This window comes from Ranitomeya imitator, chromosome 2 (assembly GCF_032444005.1).
Source record: "Ranitomeya imitator isolate aRanImi1 chromosome 2, aRanImi1.pri, whole genome shotgun sequence".
NCBI classification, from domain to species: domain Eukaryota; kingdom Metazoa; phylum Chordata; class Amphibia; order Anura; family Dendrobatidae; genus Ranitomeya; species Ranitomeya imitator.
In genome coordinates, this window is record NC_091283.1 from 330,746,407 (window position 1) to 330,771,537 (window position 25,131).

Genomic DNA, 25,131 nt, shown 5'->3' on the forward strand with positions numbered 1-25,131 from the left:
TCACACTTTTTTTTTGGGTGCTTTTCATGCGAGTTGCCCTACCAGGGCCTGGGGTACTCAGTACCGGGTCCGATCTTAATGGGGGTGGCTACGACTCGGTCTGTGGCCCTGGGACTCAATTAAAGGGGTTTGGTATGATGTAGTCTATTCGTGACACCACCTGTGGTTTTCGGTCATTAGTGGGTCTGACTCTGCGTTAAAGCGGTCCTCTGGGGGATGTTGAACCAGAAAACATGAAGAAAAAGTACATGCATATAACAGGGATCACCCAAACCGATAAGAGTGTCAAAAAAGCTTTATTATAGAAAAACAAGGAGCACACATAAAACAATTAAAAATCCTCAAAGGATAATATACATGAATGCAGATCCATAGATAAAGGGTAAAGTACCCAAAAGAAGGGGTAATCCTGAGCTGGAAGTGACAAATGTAACAATTTCACAGATTACAGCGACAAAGCATACCCTTTATCTATGGATCTGCATTCATGTATATTATCCTTTGAGGATTTTTAATTGTTTTTATGTGTGCTCCTTGTTTTTCTATAATAAAGCTTTTTTGACACTCTTATCGGTTTGGGTGATCCCTGTTACATGCATGTACTTTTTCTTCATGTTTTCTGGTTCGTGTTTCCTGACATGCATTAGGTGATCCCCAGGATATATATTAGAATCATATCATTTAGTATTGTTAGTGGATGGTGCCCGCCTATTTGTCTATTTTGATGCCTCTGGGGGATGTTACTGCAGCACTGATGGTACACTTCCCACATGTGAAGCGGGGTCCCCAGGGGCCATAAGGTGTGTGGCAAGATGGTGAAAGCCGACGAATAAGTGGAGGACACAAGTTGTAAGTCTTTACCTGGTTTACTGTGGTTGGCAGGCCACAGTCCAGGATACCAGGCACGGATGATGGTGGTCCAGCTGGCCCATAAGCAGTGGAGGGTTCCCTTTTCCAGTAGATGTCCGTGAGCCTTTCCAGCTAGCGCCTGCTGTATATGAAGTTCCTGCTGCCTGAAGCTTTCTGCAGAGTCCTCTATTCCCCCTGTCCTTAGACAGGTGCCTGCATGATGGGCAGCTTGAGTCTTTTTACAGGGACTCTATCATGCCCAGGGCTTCTCAGGTGCTGCTGTGTCTCAGGTGTGGTGTGGGCAATGTCTGTATGATCTTATGCCCTCCGGTTCTGCCAAGTGTTGTACCGTTCCACTAAGGCCTCGGGCTCCCGTTACACGGCTTCTGCGCTATGGCTCTGAGGGTGTCGTATCGCTGTTCACCTCTGATCCCTGTTCCTCTCCTTTGCTCCTTCCCTTCCGGCTACTCTACATACAACCCTTCTAGGTTATCTGTCCTTTCAGAGGCTGCAGCTCCCTCGTGGCTGCCAGGCCTCTCACGTCTGCTCCAGATGTCCTTCCACTTCAGTCTCTGTGTCCAACTAGTCCTTGGTCTCCTAGGACCAACTGCCTAGCTCCTCCTCCAGGTCAGGATACATATAGCTTAGGGAAGCTCCCCTGAATCTGGGTCTTGAGCTCCCCCCCTGGGCTGGATTCAGAATGTGTTGCATGTGTGTGCCTTATCTGGTGAAGAGAACTCCATTGCCTGTGAGCATGACATTACCTTCCCCGAAGGAAAAGCAACATCACTGTAGCAACCGGTCACCTGGGGTGCTACACATGTACTATATGGAAGCCTACATGGAGACATTGGCATCAAATAACTCCTGTCTTGTTGTCCTTACAAACAAGCTTTTATAAAAGCCTCAAACTTCTGTGTGTGAATCAGACATGAGATCTAACCTGATAGAACATTACAGTGCGGGGAAGACGGGAAACATTCATATAGATGGCCGGTGGTGATGGAGTCAGTGACGGACTCTGCTCAAATGTGTTTCTAGAGCCATAGTAGAAGATGAAGAAGTCATCCTCATCATGAAGTAGTTATTTCTCCTGTCACGTGTAATGAATATCTCCTGCAGTATTGCTAATGCCGATTCCAGTAAATGAGACGAGAATTAGCGTTATGGCAGATGAGTTTATGAGAAACGTATTCAGCTGCCGACTCCGAGGAAAAAACTGCATGTTGTCTGTGACCTAAAATATATAGGTTTTATTACTAGATGTCAGGAAAAAAACAGAATGTTGTAAAATAATAAAAATTTTATTACTGCTGGAGTTCCCGCCAGTCTCTGTATTTCCTGGTCAATCCTAACAAACTTGTAATTCCTACAGCTAATCAGCTACCGAAGCAGTGAGTAACATAGTCAGTGATTGGGAGCATGGAATAGATGTTTTGGTCAGAAATTCAGCTTATGTTCCAGTCCAAACATGACTAAAGAATACACGTTCTTCCTCCTGATACAGTATGTTTCCCTTATTAGCTCCACTAATTGTATTATTACACAGGATTTTTATAATGTTACATTGGCTCATCTTCTCATTCAGGTCTCTACAATCTCGGATCCTCTCAGTGAAGATCTTCTATATAAAAGAACTTTCCTGATCTACCAAAGATGGATATGGACAGAGACAAGATGGCGGAGAGGATATTACACCTCACCCTAGATATCCTCTTCCGGCTTACTGGAGAGGTGAGAGATTCTGGTGACGTCACATTACATCATTCTTATCTCTGAGCATAACAGATGGACAGAACAGGAGAGGTGAGGACTCTGGAAATGTCTGTAGTGAGATTTATTATTGTGTCTCTCCATAACCAGGATTACACAGAAGTGAAGAAGACCTCTAGTGAGTACTGTCAGGACCCTGTGTCTGAGGGACGGGGAAGACCCCTGAGCCAAATCATAGTGCCTCCACCTCACCCCCTGAGACATGAAGACATCAATGACCAGAAGATCCTAGAACTCACCTACAAGATGATTGAGCTGCTGACTGGAGAGGTGACACTGCTGGGAATGCTGGGACATTATACAATAACGCTATGAAGGGATCAGGGGGATGACGGTATCATTATATGTGTCAGGTTCCTATAAGATGTCAGGATGTCGCTGTCTATTTCTCCAAGGATGAGTGGGAGTTTTTAGAAGGTCACAAAGATCTGTACAATGATGACATGATGGAGGTTCCCCAGCCCCTCACATCACCAGGTAATAGACAAGACTAAATACACACGGCGTATAATTTTCTGTGTGTAAAGAATTAATCAGTCCCTGTTTGTGTTTCCTCCAGTTCTATCCAGTAAGAGGACAACACCAGAGAGATGTCCTCCTCCTCTTCTTCCACAGGACTGTAAAGAAGAAGATCCCAATGTTCCTCAGGATCATCAGGTAGTTGGAGAGAAGGTGTCATGAGATCTCCCATGAAGTGTCATGAGATGAGGTGCATCTGTCTAATCAGTTCCTGACCAATTATCAAGAGGCCTCCTGTATATAGTGCAGCTCCACCCTGTGGTCTGGGCCTGTGCAATGTGTTCGCTCAGTTAGTGTTTAGCTGCTGAGTTTGCCTGGCCTTGCTCTGAGTTACTCCCTCTCTGGAGGCTTTTCTCTGTGCTATTGCCTTGATCTTGTAGTCCGCCCTCCAGGAGGCAGAATATCCTGGTCCCTGTGTCTTTGTCCCTGTGTCTTGTTCCATTGCCTTGTCTGTACTTTGTCTTTTCTCGGTCTCCTTGTCTGTGGCTTCCTTCCCTGCTTTGTCTTTCCTTGTGTTCTCAGTCTGCTTACACTCCGCACTCTTGCGGCTCTGCGCTCAGACCTTGCTTCGCACTCTCTGGCTTTGCTCTGTGGCTCCGCTCTTTGCGGTTCTATCTGGCTCCGCTCTTTGCGGTTCTATCTGGCTCCGCCTCCTGTGTTTCTGCACTTGGCTCCGTCTCTGCTCTTGGCTCCGCCTCCAGCGTCTCCGCTCTTGGCTCCGCCTCCAGCGTCTCCGCTCTTGGCTCCGCCTTCAGCGTCTCCGCTCTTGGCTTCGCCTCCAGCGTCTCCACTCTTGGCTCCGCCTCCAGCGTCTCCGCTCTTGGCCCCGCCTCCAGCGTCTCCGCTCTTGGCTCCGCCTCTAGCATCTCTGCTCTTGGCTCCGCCTCCAGCATCTCCGCCTCTTGCGGCTCCGCCCTTGGCTTTGCCTTCTCCTTCTCTTCTCTTAGTTCCACCTTCTACTCGTACTCAGCCTCCTGCGTTTCTGTTCTTGGTTCTAGCTCTTGTGCTTTCGCTCTGCATCCGCTCTTGCGGTCTTTCTCTACTTGTTACTTAGTCCTCCTGTCTGAACAGGTTCCAACCTGTTTCACATACCTGCCTGCAGACCGGTCCCTACCGGTTCTTCCTATGTTCCAGCCGTACCCGCCTGCCTACCAGAGAGCCAGCCGTGTCCGCCTGCCCGCCAGTGTCTCTGTTGTACCCGTCTGCCTGCCTGTGTCCCAGCCGTGCCCGTCTGTCAGCCAGAGTGCCAGCCGTGCCCGCTCCGTTCCTTAGTGGGATCAGCAGCCACAGCCAGACATCACCCTGGAGTGGCACCTGGTAGCTTCCTATTGCATAAGTCTGACCTCACCATCAGAGGCTCCAGCAAACACCTAGGAAGCTACTTAGTTACGCCCCTTCCAGGGAAGTTTGGTCTGTGGTCCAGTGGGGCCACACCCCCGTATGCCCGCGCCAACCAGTCTGGGCGCGTGCGTGACAATGTCTGTGTAGGTCTTATGCTCAGTCTTGTTTTATCCACCAGTATTACAGTGCCTTGCGAATTTGTTCAGCCCCCTGGGACTTCTCAACCTTTTACCACATATCATGCTTCAAACATAAAGATACCAAATGTAAATTTTTTTGAGAAGAATCAGCAACAAGTGGAACACAATTGTGAAGTTGAATGAAATTTATTGCTTATTTAAAATTTTTGTGGAAATTCAAAAACTGAAAAGTGGGGCGTGCAATATTTTTCGGCCCCTTTAACGTAATACTTTGTTGCTCCACCTCTTGCTGCGATTACAGCTGCAAGTCACTTGGGGTATGTGTCGATCAGTTTTGTACATCGAGAGACTGCAATTCTTACTAGTAGATACAACTGGACACCAGTGGCTAGGTCAAAGAGACTGCAGACACATTGGTTTGAACAAGCAGATTTGTATTTGTGATCTGAATGCAATATAGCATGTACCGTATATACTCGAGTATAAGCCGAGATTTTCAGCCCAAATTTTTGGGCTGAAAGTGCCCCCCTCGGCTTATACTCGAGTCACGGTAGTGGTGGGGTCGGCGGGTGAGGGGGTGAGGGCGCTGAGGTATACTTACCTAGTCCCAGCGATCCTCGCGCTGTCCCTGCCGTCCCACGGGCTTCGGCGCTGCAGTTTCTTCCTCTCTTCAGCGGTCACGTGGGACCGCTCATTACAGAAATGAATAAGCGGCTCCACCTCCCATAGGGGCGGAGCCGCTTATTCATTTCTCTAATCAGCGGTGCCGGTGACCGCTGATAGAGAAAGAAGCTGCAGCGCCGAAGACAGGAGGGGACAGTGCGAGGATCGCCAGGACTAGGTGAGTATGTTATATTCACCTGTCCACGTTCCAGCCGCCGGGCGCCGATCCATCTTCCCGGCCGGCGCCTCCATCTTCCCGGCGTCTCTGCTCTCTGACTGATCAGGCAGAGGGCGCGATGACGCATATAGTGTGCGCGGCGCCCTCTGCCTGATCAGTCAGAGCAGAGACGCCGGGAAGATGGAGGCGCCGGAACGAGACGCTGGGAGCTGCAATCAAGGGAGGTGAGTATGTGTTTTTTTTTCTTTATTGCGGCAGCGGCGGCACAAATTTATGTGGAACATCTATGGGGCACAGTGAACGGTGCAGAGCACCGTATATGGCACAGCACAGCTATGGGGCACAGTGAACGGTGCAGAGCACCGTATAAGGCACAGCTAGGGGGCACAATGAACGGTGCAGAGCACCGTATATGGCACAGCACAGCTATGGGGCACAGTGAACGGTGCAGAGCACCGTATATGGCACAGCACAGCTATGGGGCACAGTGAACGGTGCAGAGCACCGTATATGGCACAGCACAGCTATGGGGCACAGTGAACGGTGCAGAGCACCGTTTATGGCACAGCACAGCTATGGGGCACAGTGAACGGTGCAGAGCACCGTATATGGCACAGCAATGGGGCACAGTGAACGGTGCAGAGCACCGTATATGGCACAGCACAGCTATGGGGCACAGTGAACGGTGCAGAGCACCGTATATGGCACAGCTATGGGGCACAGTGAACGGTGCAGAGCACCGTATATGGCACAGCACAGCTATGGGGCACAGTGAACGGTGCAGAGCACCGTATATGGCACAGCAATGGGGCACAGTGAACGGTGCAGAGCACCGTATATGGCACAGCAATGGGGCACAGTGAACGGTGCAGAGCACCGTATATGGCACAGCTAGGGGGCACAATGAACGGTGCAGAGCACTATATGGGGCACACCTATGGGGAAATATGAACGGTGCAGAACACTATATGGCACAGCTATGGGGAAATAATGATCTATTTTTATTTTTGAAATTCACCGGTAAATGCTGCATTTCCACCCTAGGCTTATACTCGAGTCAATAAGTTTTCCCAGTTTTTTGTGGCAAAATTAGGGGGGTCGGCTTATACTCGGGTCGGCTTATACTCGAGTATATACGGTAAGTCCAGATAAATGTTCAGTCAATCTGATAAACAGTAATAGCAGAGCTGATACTCTGCGACACAGCATGCAAAGTCACTGAGCAATGAGTGCACAAGACACAGTCTCTTGCAGAGCAGAGGTACACACTAGCTGGCTGGAGTTCTTACTTCACCGCAGGTGTGGTCAGTCAGAGGTTTCTGAAGTCAGGTGTCCAGCAATCACTTGGTCAGTAGGCAGGGATCCAGACGTGCAGGTTGGCAGAGGACTCCACCATTAGGAAAGGACCAACAGGGATCGTAAGTTCAGGATTGGGACTGCAGAGGAACAAGGTCCAAAACATAATACACAGGCAATGAAACAGAGCAGGTGCTGGCTTTATATACAACTTTGGCAGGAAGCAAGATGAAACATCAAGATCCATGTTAACTAAGGGCAAGTCTAAGGGCAAGATAAACAGATTCCATGTCTAGATACTAACATTGAGGTTGATGGAGATCATTTGTGATCAGCAGTTTTCAGCTCTTTCCACAGATTCTCGATTGGATTGAGGTCTGGACTTTGACTTGGCCATTCTAACACCTGGATACGTTTATTTGTGAACCATTCCATTGTAGATTTTGCTTTATGTTTGGGATCATTGTCTTGTTGGAAGACAAATCTCCATCCCAGTCTCAGGTCTTTTGCAGACTCCAACAGGTTTTCTTCAAGAATCGCCCTGTATTTGGCTCCATCCATCTCCCCATCAATTTAAACCATCTTCCCTGTCCCTGCTGAAGAAAAGCAGGCCGAAACCATGATGCTGCCACCACCTTATTTGACAGTAAGGATGGTGTGTTCAGGATGATGAGCTGTGTTGCCTTTATACCAAACATATCGTTTGGCATTGTTTCCAAAATGTTCGATTTTGGTTTCATCTGACCAGAGCACCTTCTTCCACATGTTTGGTGTGTCTCCTAGGTGGCTTGTTGTAAACTTTAAATTACACTTTTTATGGATATCTTTGAGAAATGGCTTCTTGCCACCCTTCCTTAATAGCCAGATTTGTGCAGTGTACGACTGATTGTTGAACAAACTGTCCCACCTCAGCTGCAGATCTCTGCAGTTCTTCCAGAGTGATCATGGGCATCTTGGTTGCATCTCTAATCAGTCTTCTCCTTGTTTGAGATGAAAGTTTAGGGTCTTGGTAGATTTGAAGTGGTATGATACTCCTTCCATTTCAATATTATCGCTTGCACAGTGCTCCTTGGGATGTGTGAAGTTTTGGAAATCATTTTGTATCCAAATCCGGCTTTAAAATTCTCCACAACAGTATCAAAGACCTGCCTGTTGTGTTCCTTGGTCTTCATGATGCGCTCTGTGCTTCAAACAGAACCTTGAGACTATCACAGAGCAGGTGCATTTATACGGAGACTTGATTACACGCAGATGGATTATATTTATCATAATTAGGCATCTAGGACAACATTGGATCATTCAGAGATGCACACTGAACTTCTGGAGTGAGTTTGCTGCACTGAAAGTAAAGAGGCCAAATAATATTGCACGCCCCACTTTTTCAGTTTTTGAATTTCCACAAAAATTTTAAATAACTAATAAATTTCATCCAACTTCACAATTGTGTTCCACTTATTGTTGATTCTTCACCAAAAATTTACATTTGGTATCTTTATGTTTGAAGCATGATATGTGGGAAAAGGTTGAAAAGTTCCAGAGGGCCGAATACTTTCATAAGGCACTGTATATGTTTTATACTTGTGTAATGTGAACGGTGGAGATGGCAGGATTAGAGCTGATCATAGATGTGACTTCTCCAATTTCTGTTTCAGGGTGAAGATCTGACCCATATTAATACTACAGAGACATATGTGAGGGGTGATGAGTGGTGTAAGAAGGAAATTCCTACATATGACTACCCAGGTGAGTAGTGACCACTAAATGCAGAAAAGTCACAGATTCTTCCTTGTCACCGGTTGTGGCTGCTTTATCGATTGTCTATTCCGGTCGTGTCACAATCGTGTGATCACCATTTTGCCTCTAGACCACAACATTATCCTTCACCCCAAGCTGCACAAATGACTTTGGGCATTGAAAACCCTTTTCTATAGAACTTACAACCTAGAGGATCCACCTACCCTCTAGGATTAGGAGATGCTGACCTTTACCTGCGTAGATATATTAACTACAAAAGACAGCGTACATAGAATGTACTGACAAGTTAGAAAATCACTTGAAGAAAAAAATTGTGATGAATCTCTAAGAGAAAGTGGAGGGTAATGATGCTGTTGGCTTCCTAGAACTGATATCTTATTTGATGAATCTACCTTCTCTCCCTTCTGTGCTGCTGAATGTTCTCATATGGTCTTTACAAGACGAGGTCCAGTCTTTCTGGACAAACTTCACTTTTATGAATGACAACATTGAATGTGCAGTAAGGGAAAAGTGTGAGTTTCTGCACAATAACAGCAGAGTTTCCCTTTATCCTAACTTTTCATTTCCATTTAAAACCGACTAACTTCAAACAGGGTTGTGACAAACTACATAAAAACCATTACACCTGTGCCATGATATATCTCTAAGCTGTGCGTGGCTGATGGCTGTAGTATACATTTATTCACGCCTGCAGGAGTTGTGTTGGCATGGTTCGAGCCCTCGTTTCATGGAAACAGTCTGCTCATAAATTACATTATGTTTTCAATCCTAAGGAATTCAGATTACTGCACAATCTCTCCTGAAATGGGGGCACTAATACTTTATCTACTCTTCTGGTCAGTAACTCCAGTAGTCCACCATAAATGAGTGTAACTCCTGTTTAGAATTGGCGTTCTCCCCTCATACATATATTGTTGTTAAATTTAAAAAAATATTTTTTACAGGTTCATTCTGTCTGAAAGTTTGGATTGGTCTCCCTCTCTTCTGTGAGTCTGGTAGTCTTTAAAATAAGTCTCAATTTCTTCTGCCAAATGCCCGAGATTTCCTCTTGAAATTCCTCTGACAGAAAATATTGGCCTTTACGATATTTTAGATTAAGAGCCACTTAGCCACATAGTCAAATTACCCCCAGAGGTTTTACCACTAGTTACTCATTTTTTATTGATGAAGACTGTTGCATTTGATCATGTCAGTAGATGTGTTGTTGTCTATACTTGCAGCTTTTGACTACAGTAGTAAGTGTCCAAAATAATCTTATTTGACCATTTCCCGCACTCAGTTTTTTGTTCTTAATCAGGGTCCATTTTTCCTATCTGACGTGTGTCACTTTATGTGGTGATAACTGTGGAATTCTTCACAAAGGATAATCGGAAATAAGTGGACCTTACAAATTATTTTCAAAATTCTCTTGAAACTTCTGGTTCCAATGTCTACTCCATTACCAGTGTTGCCTGCAGAATGAATAAGGCAGCTCCTGGTGACAGATCCAAGAAGAGATGTGAAACACTGTGCAGAAGACCTAATGTGACAAAAGGGCAGAAAACCCTTTTGGAGCATTAGAAATCCCCATAAATTGACTCTATTTTGGAAATTGTAACTCCAAATGAATTAATCTTTAGAAGTAGGGAATATTTTGATTTAACAGACATTTTCCGGATATTATCACACAGTGGATGTTGGAGAGTGAAAATTGCATATCTGCAGTTTTATTACCTGACACATAATGCCCAGATTGTGCTCCAGGAGAAAGCACACACAGTAAATTAAGTGGGTTCTTCTCACTATAACACATGAATGCTAAATGTGGTTTGGGAACATTGAAAGATTCAGAAGCAAGGGGGTCGGGGTGATTTGACTTTGGGAGAGTGGATATTGCTGGTTTGTTTTATGAAAGCCATGTTGCTTTTCAAAAGCCTTTTAGCCACTACTATTGGAAAATTCTGTTTTTCCACTGACAGTGAAGGACCTGAGTGGTGACTTATTTTTTATGAGATAAGTAGGAATTTTTATTTATAATATTTTTACCTACATATAACAATAATAATAATAATCTTTATTTATATAGCACCAACATATTCCGCAGCGCTTTACAGTTAAATAGTTTCAAACACAACAGTCATAAGTAACAGCGTTAACAATAATATAATGATTAAAGCAAAATAAAATAACCCTGCTTGTGAGAGCTTACAATCTACAATGAGCTGGGGAGATACAAAGTACAGGTGTGTATTTACAATTATGTATTTACAATGATGGCCCAGCCATCTTCAGGGGGTGGGGGATAGGTGGTGATAGTGAATGGGCTACACACGCACACTTACACATAAAATGACTTTGATTAAGGAACGTGATAGGCCGCTCTGAACAAATGTGTTTTGAGAAAGTGCCTAAAACTATGCAAATTGTGAATGGTCCTAATTTCTTGGGGTAGAGCATTCCAGAGGATTTGGCACAACACTGGAGAAGTTTTGGAGTCGGGCGTGGGAGGTGCAGAGGTTAGTCGAAAGTCGTTTACAGAGCACAGCGATCGGCTAGGCCTACAGACAGAAATAAGGGAGGTGATGTAAGGGAGTGCTGCACTGTGGAGAGCTTTGTGGGTGAGAACAAGTAGTTTGAATTGGATCCTACAGGGCTGCCACTAGAAATTTCAGGGCCCCATACTGGCAAAATTTCCGGGGCCCCCTTGAGACTCCGCCCAGGCTCCACCCCAGCCCCGCCTCCACGCTCCACCCCTCAAACTGTCCACAGTCCCACCACTCTTTCTTGGAAAAACTCCACTTCTCACCTATCACACATTAACAGTTCCCATCACCAGATCACACATATAGCCGGCAGCTTTTGTTTTGGCCAAAAGATTTTTTAAGCCACCAAAATGACAAGGTAGACACTTTTGGCCGAGCCCTACTCTACTGTAACCTATTAAATATTTGTTAAAATATGCAATACAATTTAGGTATATTTTTATTTATTTTTCAATTTTTAAAATGACCTATAATACCACATACAAGGAACAAATACCACAGCACCATGACCAGACACCATATCACCACAGTGACCTATAATACTATCTACAAGGCACAAATACTGCCACACCATGACCAGATGACATATTACCACCACAGTGATCGAATAATATCAAATACAAGGAACAAATACCACAACATCATGACCAGACCACATATTACCACCACATAGTGACTGAATACTACAATACTGATCAATAATAAAAAAAAAAACCACAATACGATCACCATCAGTGCCATTATACACAGGAGATCTGTACTTAGTATGCAGTGTCTGTGTACAGGTAATACAGTGATCACCAGTGACATTAGACACAGGAGCTCTGTATATAGTGTATAGGTAATCCAGTGATCACTGGTGAAATTATACACAGGACCTCTGTATATAGTATACAGTGTATAGTGTCAGTGTATAGGTAACACACTGACTCACCAGTGACGTCTCTAGGTGAAGTCCTTCATCTTTCATCCAGCACAGACCACCATCACTTCATCCAGCCAGGACTCATCTCTGCAGGAAATAACACCGTTATCTCGAGTTCCACTTGCAGAACACATTACTTAATTTTCCCAACTTCTACATTACACCACATGAAGAAGGCGACATAGTATCACTCTACACAATAATAGGACAGACCCCCCATTTAGAACAGTATACTCAAAAAATAAAATAAATACCTCACTGCAGTAATAATATCCCTTAATTAGCCCCTATGGTAATAATATTCGCCATCCTAGCCCCCGTGTGTCTCATTCCTGACGTCAGCCATATGTTCTGCCATCCTGCCCTAATGAGTATACATCCTGTCCCATATGATCTCCCCATCCTGCCCCATCTGTCTCCATCGTATCCATCCTGCCCCATGATCCTGCCCCATCTGTCTCCAATCCTGCCTCCAGTGTCTCCAATCTTGCCCGTATCACCATTCTGCCCCGTCTGCAATCATGCCCCCTGTGTCTCAATTCTGCCCCATCTGTCTCCAGTCATGCCCCAGTGCCTCCAGTCATGCCGCCATGTCTGTCATCCTGCCCCCTGTGTCTCCAATCATGCCCCGTTTCTCCATTCTGCCCCTGTGTCCAGCAATCTGCCCCTGTGTCCAGCAATCTGCCCCTGTGTCCAGCAATCTGCCCCTGTGTCCAGCAATCTGCCCCTGTGTCCAGCAATCTGCCCCTGTGTCCAGCTTTCTGCCCGTGTCCAGCTTTCTGCCCCTGCGTCCAGCTTTCTGCCCCTGCGTCCAGCTTTCTGCCCCTGCGTCCAGCTTTCTGCCCCGGTGTCCAGCTTTCTGCCCCGGTGTCCAGCTTTCTGCCCCTGTGTGCAGCTTTCTGCCCCTGTGTGCAGCTTTCTGCCCCTGTGTCCAGCATTCTGCCCCTGTGTGCAGCGTTCTGCCCGTGTCCAGCGTTCTGCCCTTGTCCAGCTTTCTGCCCCTGTGTCCAGCTTTCTGCCCTTGTGCCCAGCTTTCTGCCCCCCCTGTGTCCAGCTTTCTGCCCCCCCTGTGTCCAGCTTTCTGCCCCCCCCTGTGTCCAGCTTTCTGCCCCCCTGTGTCCAGCTTTCTGCCCCCCTGTGTCCAGCTTTCTGCCCCCCCTGTGTCCAGCTTTCTGCCCCCCCCTGTGTCCAGCTTTCTGCCCCCCTGTGTCCAGCTTTCTGCCCCCCTGTGTCCAGCTTTCTGCCCCCCCCCTGTGTCCAGCTTTCTGCCCCCCCCCCGTGTCCAGCTTTCTGCCCCCCCTGTGTCCAGCTTTCTGCCCCCCTGTGTCCAGCTTTCTGCCCCCTCTGTGTCAAGCTTTCTGCCCCCCTGTGTCCAGCTTTCTGCCCCCCCCCCCCGTGTCCAGCTTTCTGCCCCCCCGTGTCCAGCTTTCTGCCCCCCCTGTGTCCAGCTTTCTGCCCCCCCTGTGTCCAGCTTTCTGCCCCCCTGTGTCCAGCTTTCTGCCCCCCCTGTGTCCAGCTTTCTGCCCCCCTGTGTCCAGCTTTCTGCCAGTGTCCAGCGTTCTGCCAGTGTCCAGCTTTCTGCCCCTGTGTCCAGCTTTCTGCCCGTGTCCAGCTTTCTGCCCGTGTCCAGCTTTCTGCCCGTGTCCAGCTTTCTGCCCCTGTGCGCAGCTTTCTGCCCCCCCCTGTGTCCAGCTTTCTGCCCCCCTGTGTCCAGCTTTCTGCCCCCCCTGTGTCCAGCTTTCTGCGCCCCCCCTGTGTCCAGCTTTCTGCCCCACCTGTGTCCAGCTTTCTGCCCCCGTTTCCAGCTTTCTGCCCCCCCTGTTTCCAGCTTTCTGCCCCCCCCCCCCTGTGTCCAGCTTTCTGCCCCCCCTGTGTCCAGCTTTCTGCCCGCCCTGTGTCCAGCTTTGTGCCCCCCCTGTGTCCAGCTTTCTGCCCTCCCTGTGTCCAGCTTTACTGCCCTGGGCCCCCCCCAGAGCGCCGCTCTCAATAAAATAAAATATAAAAAAAACAAGTTCTGCTTACCTGCCGCGCTCCCGCTCACTCCACGCAGCTGAAGCGTGCACTCGCCGGTGACTGACAATGACGTCAGACGCCAGCGACCTGCACGCTGCGGCTGGCGGCTGTTAACTATTGACGTGCGGGCGCGGGCCCGCACTTCAATAGCGTTAAACAGCTGCAGCGCCAGCCGCCGCTAAGGGCCCGGTTCGGCCTGCGGCTGCCGGTAGGGGCCCGGTGAGCAGATAAGGGGGCCCGATGTGGGCCCCCTCTGCTCACCGGGCCCCATACGCCAGTCACGGCTGTAATGCCCTGATGGCGGCCCTGGGATCCTATAATGAATGGGCAGCCAGTGTAACGAGCAACGACGCGTCCGATTAACAATTAGCCAGGCGGTTGACCCTGGCCGCTGCATTATGTATTGACTGGAGAGGGGAAAGTCGAGTAAGGGGGAGGCCAATTAATAAAGTGTTACAGTAGTCCAGGCGGGAGTGGATCAGGGCAAGTGAGGGTTTTTGTTGTTTCCATGGCGAGAAAAGTACAGATTCTAGAGACAGTCTTTAGAGATTGTATATGGGAGGTGAAGGAGAGATTGGTGACAAACATAACACCCAGACAGCGCGCCTGCTGCCGGGGCGTTATTATGGTGCCACCCACGGAGAGGGAAATGTCAGATTTTGGGAGGTTAGAAGTAGGGAGTAGACGTTCGGTTTTGGAAAGGTTGAGTTTCAGATAGAGAGTGGACATGATGTTGGAGACTGCGGACAGTCACTTGCGTTCTGTAGTACAGCGGGGTAAGGTCAGGGGATGACGTGTATAGTCGTGTGTCATCAGCATAAAGATGGTACCGAAAGCCAAATATGCTGATGGTCTGTCCAATTGGGGCCATGTAGAGGGAGAAGAGAAGAGTGCTAAGGACTGAGCCCTGAAGTATCACGACAGTAGCACGCCTAGAGAGTAGGAGAGGGTGGTCAACAGTGTCGAAAGCTGCAGAAAGGTCGAGAAGAATGAGCAGAGAGTTGTCACCATTACATTTTGCTGTCAGAAGGTCGTTGGTCACTTTGATGAGTGCAGTTTCTGTCGAATGTAGGGGTGGAAACCGGACTGTGAAGTGTCTAGGAGGGAATGAGTGGAGAAGTAACCAGTAAGGCTGGAGTAGATCAGGTGACCAAGAGTTTAGAGATGAAGGGGAGATTGGGGAATGGTCTGTAGTTGTTTGCGCAGGATTGGTCGATGGCGGGTTTCTTTAACCCTTTTACCCCCAAGGGTGGTTTGCACGTTAATGACCGGGCCAATTTTTACAATTCTGACCACTGTCTCTTTATGAGGTTATAACTCTGAAACGCTTCAACGGATCTTGGCGATTCTGAGATTGTTTTCCCGTGACATATTGTACTTCATGATAGTGGTAAAATTTCTTCGATATAACTTGTGTTTATTTTGAAAAAGAACGAAAATTTGGCAAAAATTTTGAAAATTTCACTATTTTCAAATTTTGAATTTTTATTCTCTTAAACCAGAGTTATGTGACACAAAATACTTAATAAATAACATTTCCCACATGTCTACTTTACATCAGCACAATTTTGGAAACCAAATTTTTTTTTTGCTAGGAAGTTATAAGAGTTAAAATTTGACTAGCAATTTCTAATTTTTACAACAAAATTTACAAGCCATTTTTTTAGGGACCACCTCACATTTGAAGTCACTTTGAGGGGGTCTATATGGCAGAAAATACCCAAAAGTGACACCGTTCTGAAAACTTCACCCCTCATGGTGCTCAAAACCACATTCCAGAAGTTTATTAACCCTTCAGGTGTTTCACAGCAGCAGCAACATGGAAAGAAAAAATGAACATTTAACTTTTTAGTCACATAAATGATCCTTCAGCAATAATTTTTTTATTTTCCCAATGGTAAAAAGAGGAAATGGACGTCAAAAGTTGTTGTCCAACTTGTCCTGAGTGCGCTGATACCCCACATGTGGGAGGGGACCACTTTTTGGGTGCACGGCAGAGCTCAGAAGGAAAGGAGCGCCTTTGACAGTTTCAAGCTAAAATTGGCTGGAATTGAGATCGGACACCATGTCGCGTTTGACGAGCCCCTGATGTGTCTAAACAGTGTAAACCCCCACAAGTGACCCCATTTTGGAAACTACACCTCCTAAGGAACTTATCTAGGTGTGTTGAGCACTTTGAACCCCCAAGTGCTTCACAGAAGTTTAAACCGCCAGGGCGTGAAAATAAAAAATCCTATTGTTTCCACAAACATGATCGTTTAGTCCCCAATTTTTTATTTTCTCAAGGGTAACAGGAGAAATTGAACCCCAAGAGTTGTTGTCCAATTTGTCCTGAGTACGCATATACCCCATATGTGGGGGGAACCACCGTTTGGGCGCATGGCAGCGCTCAGAAGGAAAGGAGCGCCGTTTGACATTTTCAAGCTAAAATTGGCTGGAATTGAGATAGGATGCCATGTCGCGTTTGGCGAGCACCTGATGTGCTTAAACAGTGGAAACCCCCCACAAGTGACCCCATTTTGGAAACTAGACCCCCTAAGGAATTTATCTAGGTGTGTGCTGAGCACTTTGAACCCCCAACTGCTTCACAGAAGTTTATAACGCCCGGGCGTGAAAATAAGCAATTCTATTTTTTTCCTGCAAAAATGATCTTTCAGTCCCCAATTTTTAATTTTCCCAAGGGTAACAGGAGAAATTGGACCCCAAAAGTTGTTGTCCAATTTGTCCTGAGTACGCTAGTACCCCATATGTGGGAGAAAACTACTGTTTGGGCACACTTCGGGGCTCAGAAGGGAAGTAGTGACATTTTGGAATGCAGACTTTGATGGAATGGTCTGCGGGCATCATGTTCCATTTGGTGAGCCCCTGATGTGCCTAAACAGCAGAAACCCCCAAAAGTGACCCCATTTTGGAAACTTGACCCCCTAAGGAACTTATCTAGGTGTGTGGTGAGAATTTTGAACCCCCAAGTGCTTCACTAAAATTTATGACGCCCGGGCGTGAAAATAAAAAATTATATTTTTTCCCCACAAAAATGATCTTTCAGTCCCCAATTTTTTTTCCCCAAGGGTAACTGGAGAAATTGGACCCCAAAAGTTGTTGCCCAATTTGTCCTGTTACTGTTTTTGTCCTGAAAAAACTGTTTGGGCATGTCGGGACTCAGAAGGGAAGCAGTGACGATTTGGAATTCAGACTTTGATGGAATAGTCTGAGGACGTCATGTTCCATTTGCAGAGCCCCTGATGTGCCTAACTAGTAAAAAAAAAACACAAGTGACATCATTTTGGAACCTAGACCCCCAAGGAACTTACCTAGATGTGCCCCCTCTTTGGAACTAATCTACTGGTTCCTGTAAAGTAAATTAGTGGTTCATGGAGGTGTGGTACAATTTGAAGCAATCCTTCATACACAGGCTGGGTTTGTCAGGGCCAGTGTCGCATTGATAGATGGTGTCTTTGCGTATTCCTCTTTTGTAGCACACTTGGCACCTTTTTTGCGGCTTACCTTTTCTTCCAGTTGGCAGGATTACCCCCAGAAAATGCTGACCCGGTACGATACGAGCACCCTCAGTTCTGGAAGTACTGGGGCCCGCTCCTTCCCTCGTGCCAAACATCAGGACCTTAACCACTGCCTCCTGGAACTGAAGGTATGACGTATCAGTGTGGCGTGCACATCGTGACAGCAGGAAAGCGTTGAGCATTGCCATTTGTACGATGTACACGGACAGCTTTTTGTACCACATCTTGGCCTTTCTCAAAGCACTCTACGGTTGGAGGAGTTGATTGGAGAGATCAACGCCCCCCATATTTTTTTGTACCCCAGTACACAGTCCGGTTTGCAGACCTGTGTAGAGGTACCTTGTACAATGCTGAGGGCGCTGCCATCACGTGTATGGTGGTCAAGAGGAGGACATCCCTCTTGTACTTGACCACCAGCAGGTGGTCGCTACATTGGGCTTTGCTCTCACCTTTTCTGAGCATCTGCCCAAGTAGCGTCTTCGTGAGGCCTCTCTGATTTTTGCGGACAGTACCTCAGGCTGCGGTACCTTGCGCAGAGAGGGATTTGTAGAGTGAGATGCTGGAATAAAAGTTATCGGTGTAGAGGTGATAACCTTTATCCAGCAGTGGGTGCACCAAATCCCACACAATTTTCCCACTCACTCACAGGATAGAAGGACACTCAGGCGGTTCAATCCTGCTGTCCTTCCCTTCATACACTCTAAAGCTGTAGGTGTACCCTGAGGTACTCTCACACAGCTTGTAGAGTTTGATTCCGTACCTGGCCCTCTTGTTGGGCAGGTATTGACGGAATCTGAGCCTCCCCTTAGAATGAACCAGGACTCATCCACACAGATGTCCCTTTGGGGCACGTACACTTCAGGCCCCAAAACTGCATAATTTGAACTGTGTCTACAGGAGACCAGTTAGAATATGATGAACCGGGATTTTGCTCCAAAAATTGCCGAGCATACAAATTAGTTTGCTCCACCATGAGGTCAACAAAATCCTCAGAGAAAAAGACTTAAAAAAAGTCTATTTCTGTGAGGCCTGTGGTGTCAAACTTGATTCCTGATTCTGCCATAAAATCAGGAATCAGTGGCTCATAAATTTCGGGGGGCGAGGTCCATAATACGGGGTCCGAAGAGGGGCGCGCTGGTTCATCTTCAGGAGTGGGTGCTGCTTCATCTTCATGAACAGTGGGCACTGCTACTGTCTGGCGATGTCTGCGTGGCGGTTCCGCCTGGACCTGAGGAGGAAGATGAGGAGGAGGAGGAAGAGGATGAAGATTCTAAAGAGTAAATGAATGGGGGATCCCCCTCCCTCGCTATCAGTGTCGGAGGCAAGGAAAGAATATGCCTCCTCCGCTGAATAGCGCTGCCGGGACGAGCGGGACATTTTTTTTTTGTATGGTGCTTGGGTGTACTTTATTGGTAACTGTGTATATGTGGGGGGGATAGTGTTTGGTGCAAACTATTCTGAAAAAGAGATGGCTAAAGGAAAAAAAAGCAAATAGGGAGAAAAAAATACCTGTGAAAGGAAAAGTCTAAAACAGCAGGCCCTAGCTCTGATAAGTGAACCGCGTCACTTATCAGAGTTCGGCGGCTGCTGGGTGTGTGAACGGGGATGTGAAAAAAACTGGCAGGCACGAGAGCTCTGATAAGTGAACCGCGTCACTTATCAAAGTTCGGCGGCTGCTGGGTGTGTGAACGGGGATGTGAAAAAAAACCCGGCAGGCACGAGAGCTATGATAAGTGAACCGCATAACTTATCAAAGTTCGGCGGCTGCTGGGTGTGCGCACGGGGATGTGGAGGAAAAAAACAACAAAAAACACGCGTTTAGACGCGGCGGCTGGGTGCCCACGGGGATGTGGAAAAAAAAAACCTAAAGGCACGAGATTAGACACGGCGGCTGGGTGCTTACGGGGATGTGGAAAAAAAAAAGAAATGAAAGGCGGCAGCTAGGTGCGCGGACAGCTATGTGTAAAAAAAAAAGAAAGGCACGGGTTTAGACGCGGCGGCTGGGTGCGCGGACGGGGATGTGGGAAAAAAAACGAAAGGCACGGGTTTAGATGCAACGGCTGGGTGCGCGCATGGGATGTGGAAAAAAAACGAAAGGCACGGGTTTCGACGCGGCGGCTGGGTGCGCACGGGGATGTGGAAAAACAGAAAAGAAAGGCAGGGGTTTAGAAGCGGCGGCTGGGTGCGCACGGGGATGTGGAAAAAAAGAGAAACGAAAGGCACGGGTTTAGACACGGCGGCTGGGTGTGTGGACAGGGATGTGGAAAAAAAGAAACGAAAGGCACGGGTTTAGACATGGCGGATGGGTGCGCGCACAGGGATGTGGAAAAAAACACGAAAGGCACAGGTTTAGACACGGCGGCTGGGTGCGCGGACGGGGATGTGGAAAAAAAGAAACGAAAGGCATGGGTTTTGACACGGCGGCTGGGTGCGCGCACGGGGATGTGGAAAAAAAAAAAAGAAACGAAAGGCACGGGTTTAGACGCGGCAGCTGGGTGCGCACGGGCATATGGAAAAAAAAAAGAAACGAAAGGCACGGGTTTAGACCCGGCGGCTGGGTGCGCGCATGGGGATGTGGGAAAAAAAGAAAAGAAACGAAAGGCACGGGTTTAGACACAGCGGCTGGGTGCGCGGACGGGGATGTGAAAAAAACCCGAAAGGCATGGGTTTAGACACGGCAGCTGGGTGCGCTGACGGGGATGTGTAAAAAAAAACAAACGAAAGGCACGGGTTTAGACATGGTGGCTGGGTGCGCACGGGGATGTGGAAAAAAAACTCGAAAGGCACGGGTTTAGACGCGGCGGCTGGGTGCGCACGGGGATGTGGAAAAGAAAAGTGAGCACGAGTGTTGATCGGTGAACTGCGTCACCAATCAACGCTCGGCGGTGCTAAGGGGGTGAAAAAGAAAAGTGAGCACGAGTGTTGATCGGTGAACTGCGTCACCAATCAACGCTCGGCGGCTGCTAAATTTGGGCACGGTCGGACGTGGCGCAAAGTAGGGAAGGGGAGTAAAGAGAGATCGGGCCGGGATCGGGGATGAACTTACGTTTGTAGTCTCTCTTCTTTCTTCTGTCTTCTTTCTTTTGTCTTTAGCAAGAATTGTGGTGTCACAGGCTACTGTGGCACCACAAGTCTCAGCACAGGAGGGGATCTGTCAGTGTGACCGCTCTGCAGGAATCCTCAACAAGTGTGAGGATTCCTGCAGAGCAGTCAGACAAGTCAGGGAGAGGTGAGACAGGTCACAGAGCGGTCATACCGCTGCTGTGGCCTGTCATTGGTGGGATCAAATGATCACATCGATCCCACCAATCAGAGGAGGCCCTGGTGACTCCAGTGTTGCTAGGAACCAGCCTAGGTCACCTAGGCAGGTCACCGGCAGGTCACCAGCAAGTGACCGGCAGGTCACCATCAGGGCACAGCGCGGTCACACCGCTGCTGTGCCCTCTGATTGGTGCAATCGACGACCACATTAATTGCGCCAATCAGTAGCTGCAGGCTCCAGGGTAGGATCGGTGAATTTACAGGCAGGGCAGGAAGTTACAGTCAGGGCGCAGCGCGGTAACATCGCCGCTGTGCCCTGCGATTGGCGCGATCGATGTGATCGTCGATTGCGCCAATCCGGGGGTTTTGGCCGATGCCTGGCGTTGCCAGGCACCAGCCCTAGGATCGAGTACATTGGTACTCGATCCTAGCCTGGTACCTCACTGTTTCAGCCAATGAGAAAGGCTGTGATTGGTTGTTCAGAATTGAACAGCCAATCACAGCGATCGGGAGGCCGGGGGGGGGGGAGCGGCGCCATACCCCAGGATGCCGAGGCCATCTTCCATAAGGTGAGGTGGCACCGGAATTTTAATGCGATCACTTAAGTCGCGGTGTTGCATTAAAGGGCATGACGTACTATCCTGTCAGTGGTCATATGGGCCAACCCCACCTCGACAGGACAGTACATCATATGTCAGAAAGGGGTTAATAATGGAGTAATGATAGAGTGTTTGAAGGAGGAGGGTAAAATACCAGAGGAGAGGGAGAGATTAAAGATTGTAGTTAGGTGAGTTGTGATGACTGGAGAGAGAGACTGGAGGTGATGTGAGGGAATGGGGTCAGTAGTGTATGTAGTCGGACGAGAAGAAGAGAGGAGCTTGGAGACGACTTCTTCTGTGATGGGATCAAATATGGAGAGTGAGCCAGGGGTAATGCAGGGAGGGATGGGAGTCACTGCACTTGGTGGCTGGGAGCAAATTTCCTGATGGATATTATCTATTTTGTCTATATAATGGGAGGCCAGGTCATCAGCCCAAATGGCTGTGATAGGGGCTTGTGCTTTTGGCCTGAGGAGTGAGTGAAAGGTGTCAAAAAGTTTCTTGGGGTTTTTGGATAGCGAGGAGATCAGGGTGGTGTAATACGTCTGTTTGGTGAGGTGAATGGCAGAATTATAGGTTCTTAGCAAAAATTGGAAGTGGATGAAGTCTTCTGGTGTGCGAGTTTTCCTCCATAAGCGTTCAGCACAACTAGAGCATCGCTGGAGAAATCGGGTTTCTGATGTGAGCCAGGGCTGTTTTACTCTGTGTTTGGAGGTTCTGAGGGTGAGGGGCGCTACTTGGTCAAGGGTGCTTCTAAGAGTGTCGTTGTAGTGATGTACAGCCAGACCAGGACAGGACATATCATTGTTTGGTGGCTTTTTATTTAGTATATTTGGGAGGCAGAAAGAACAAACAGTTGAACACCACGATCCACTGGTTCATCCTATGAAGTTTTCTATTAGCTCTCAGTCTATCATTGTCTCGGTGAATAATTTAAGATTATTACATAACATGCTATTTTTACTGATAGTCTAAGTAGAAATGTTCAAAAATATAAAATTTAAGGATATTTTATTCAAAAGTAAATATTGATTTTATTTTTGGCAGATGTCTGTACCAGGAAATCAGAGGTACAGCTGAAATCTTCAATTTTTAAATCAGATGATCTTGAGATGCCACAGGATACTACTGAAGTGGATTCCATTACTCCAGATATACCATCATCTCTTCACAACAAAGATCTGTCATCTGATCCTTTGAAACAGGTCCTGTCTTCTGATTCATTACCGACTACTAAGGAAAATCAAAGTAATAAAAGAAGCATTAAAAAATGCATTGCTTCTAAAGCAAAGGAGCCATTTTCACTTTCGGAATATGGAAATAGTTTTCCCCTCAAAAAGTCTTTTCTTAAACATCAAAAGATTCACACAGCGAAGAACAGCTTTTCTTGTTCCAAGTGTGGGAAATATTTTAACCAGAAAGCGCATCTTGATAGCCACCAAAGAACTCACACAGAGAAGTCTTTTTCATGTTCAGAATGTGGGAAATGTTTTAACCAGAAATGGATTCTTGTTAGACATCAAAGAACTCACACAGGGGAGAAGCCTTTTTTATGTTCAAAATGTGGGAAATGTTTTAACAGTAAAGAGTATCTTGATAGCCACCAGAGAACTCACACGGAGGAGAAGCCTTTTTCATGTTCAGAATGTGGGAAATGTTTTAACCAGAAATGGATTCTTGTTAGACATCAAAGAACTCACACAGGGGAGAAGCCTTTTTTATGTTCAAAATGTGAGAAATGTTTTAACAGTAAAGAGTATCTTGATAGCCACCAGAGAACTCACACGGAGGAGAAGCCTTTTTCATGTTCAGAATGTGGGAAATGTTTTAAAAGGAAAGGGCATCTTAATACCCACTGGAGAACTCACACAGGGGAGAAGCCTTTTTCATGTTCAGAATGTGGCAAATGTTTTAAGCAGAAATCAGAATGTGTTATACACATGAGAATTCACACAGGGGAGAAGCCTTTTTCATGTTCAGAATGTGGCAAATGTTTTAAGCTGAAATCAGAATGTGTTATACACATGAGAATTCACACAGGGGAGAAGCCTTTTTCATGTTCAGAATGTGGGAAATGTGTTAACAGTAAGGCGAATCTTGATAGCCACCAGAGAACTCACACGGAGGAGAAGCCTTTTTCATGTTTAGAATGTGGGAAATGTTTTAAAAGGAAAGAGTATCTTGATACCCACTGGAGAACTCACACAGGGGAGAAGCCTTTTTCATGTTCAGAATGTGGCAAATGTTTTAAACAGAAATCAGAATGTGTTATACACATGAGAATTCACACAGGGGAGAAGCCTTTTTCATGTTCAGAATGTGGCAAATGTTTTAAGCAGAAATCAGAATGTGTTATACACATGAGAATTCACACAGGGGAGAAGCCTTTTTCATGTTCAGAATGTGGGAAATGTTTTAACCAGAAATGGATTCTTGTTAGACATCAAAGAACTCACACAGGGGAGAAGCCTTTTTTATGTTCAAAATGTGGGAAATGTTTTAACCATAAACGGGGTCTTGTTATTCACCAAATAACTCACACAGGGTAGAAGCCTTTTTCATGTTCAGAATGTGGAAAATGTTTTAAACGGAAATTAAATGTTGTTATACACCAGAGGACTCACACAGGGGAGAAGCCTTTTTGCTGTTCAGAATGTGGGAAATGTTTTACCCAGAAATGCCATCTTATTCTGCACCAGAGAACTCACACAGGGGAGAAGCCTTTTTCATGTTCAGAATGTGAGAAATGTTTTAACCGAAAAGCAGACCTTGATAGGCACGGGAGAACCCACACAGTGTAGAAGTGTTTTTATTGTTCAGAATGTGAGAAATGTTTTGTGAAGAAATCATCTAAATATTAGTCACCAAAGAATTCACACAGGGAAAAAGGCTTTTTCATGTTCTTAATGTGGGAAATGTTTTACACGGAAATCAACTCTTAATAAACTTCCAAAAGGTCACACACAGGCGAAGCCTTTTTCATGTTCTGAATGTTGTAAATGTTTTAACTAAAAATTGTATTTTCTTAAAGGGATAATCCACTACTAGAACAAACCTTTGTCAATCCTCATGATTGGCCGCGTTAAAATAAAAACACTTGTTCTTGCGTTCCATTACGGCTCTGTTCCAGCGGTGTCGGGACTCGCATTCCATGTCACAGCTTACTGACAAGTTACAGAGATTAGAGGATGATGTCATACAAGGTGTGGGCCATCATAATGCTCTTAAACAAACAGTGGATCTTCACAGCCAGCAAGTAAACATTGTGCTTAATATGATTGATGACCAAGAAAATCACAATAATATCCAGCTACCTGAAAACATCAATACACAAACGCTTATGCCAACACTGTGGACATTATTCAATAATATGGGGCATCACGGTGGCACAGTGGTTAGCACTACAGCCTTGCAGCGCTGGGGTCCTGGGTTCTAATCCCACCCAGGACAACATCTGCAAAGAGTTTGTATGTTCTCTCCGTGTTTGCATGGGTTTCCCCTGGGCACTCCGGTTTCCTCCCACATTCCAAACACATACTGATAGGGGTTCTAGATTGTGAGCCCCATTGGGGACAGTGATGATAATGTGTGCAAAACTGTAAAGCGCTGCGGAATATGTTAGCGCTATATAAAGATTATTAAAATAAAGATTATTAATAATATCTTTGTTGATCCTATTGATAAGAAGCTGGAAATTGACAGGGCGCTCTGTACATTAGGCAAAAATGACCCATGCTTCAAATGGAAAATGCATACAATTGCTCACAGATCTATCCTAA

General features: G+C 46.7%; 1 protein-coding gene across 2 annotated transcripts in view; it reads left to right on the top strand.

Annotated features, from left to right (window-relative positions):
- The window catches only part of LOC138663579 (oocyte zinc finger protein XlCOF6-like), a 40,876-nt gene extending 16,564 nt beyond the window's left edge, over positions 1 to 24,312 (top strand). The window contains exons 2-7 of one of the 2 annotated variants that reach the window (XM_069749827.1): positions 2,438 to 2,583; positions 2,713 to 2,892; positions 2,976 to 3,099; positions 3,182 to 3,279; positions 8,412 to 8,502; positions 22,400 to 24,312. In XM_069749827.1, the coding sequence (XP_069605928.1) occupies positions 2,506 to 2,583; positions 2,713 to 2,892; positions 2,976 to 3,099; positions 3,182 to 3,279; positions 8,412 to 8,502; positions 22,400 to 23,901 (2,073 nt within the window). In that variant the 5' untranslated portion in view covers positions 2,438 to 2,505 and the 3' untranslated portion in view covers positions 23,902 to 24,312. Of the gene's footprint in view, positions 1 to 1,841; positions 2,584 to 2,712; positions 2,893 to 2,975; positions 3,100 to 3,181; positions 3,280 to 8,411; positions 8,503 to 22,399 lie in introns of those variants that run through there. The other variant, XM_069749828.1, reaches the window with a different exon arrangement.
- Positions 24,313 to 25,131: the final 819 nt, after the last annotated feature.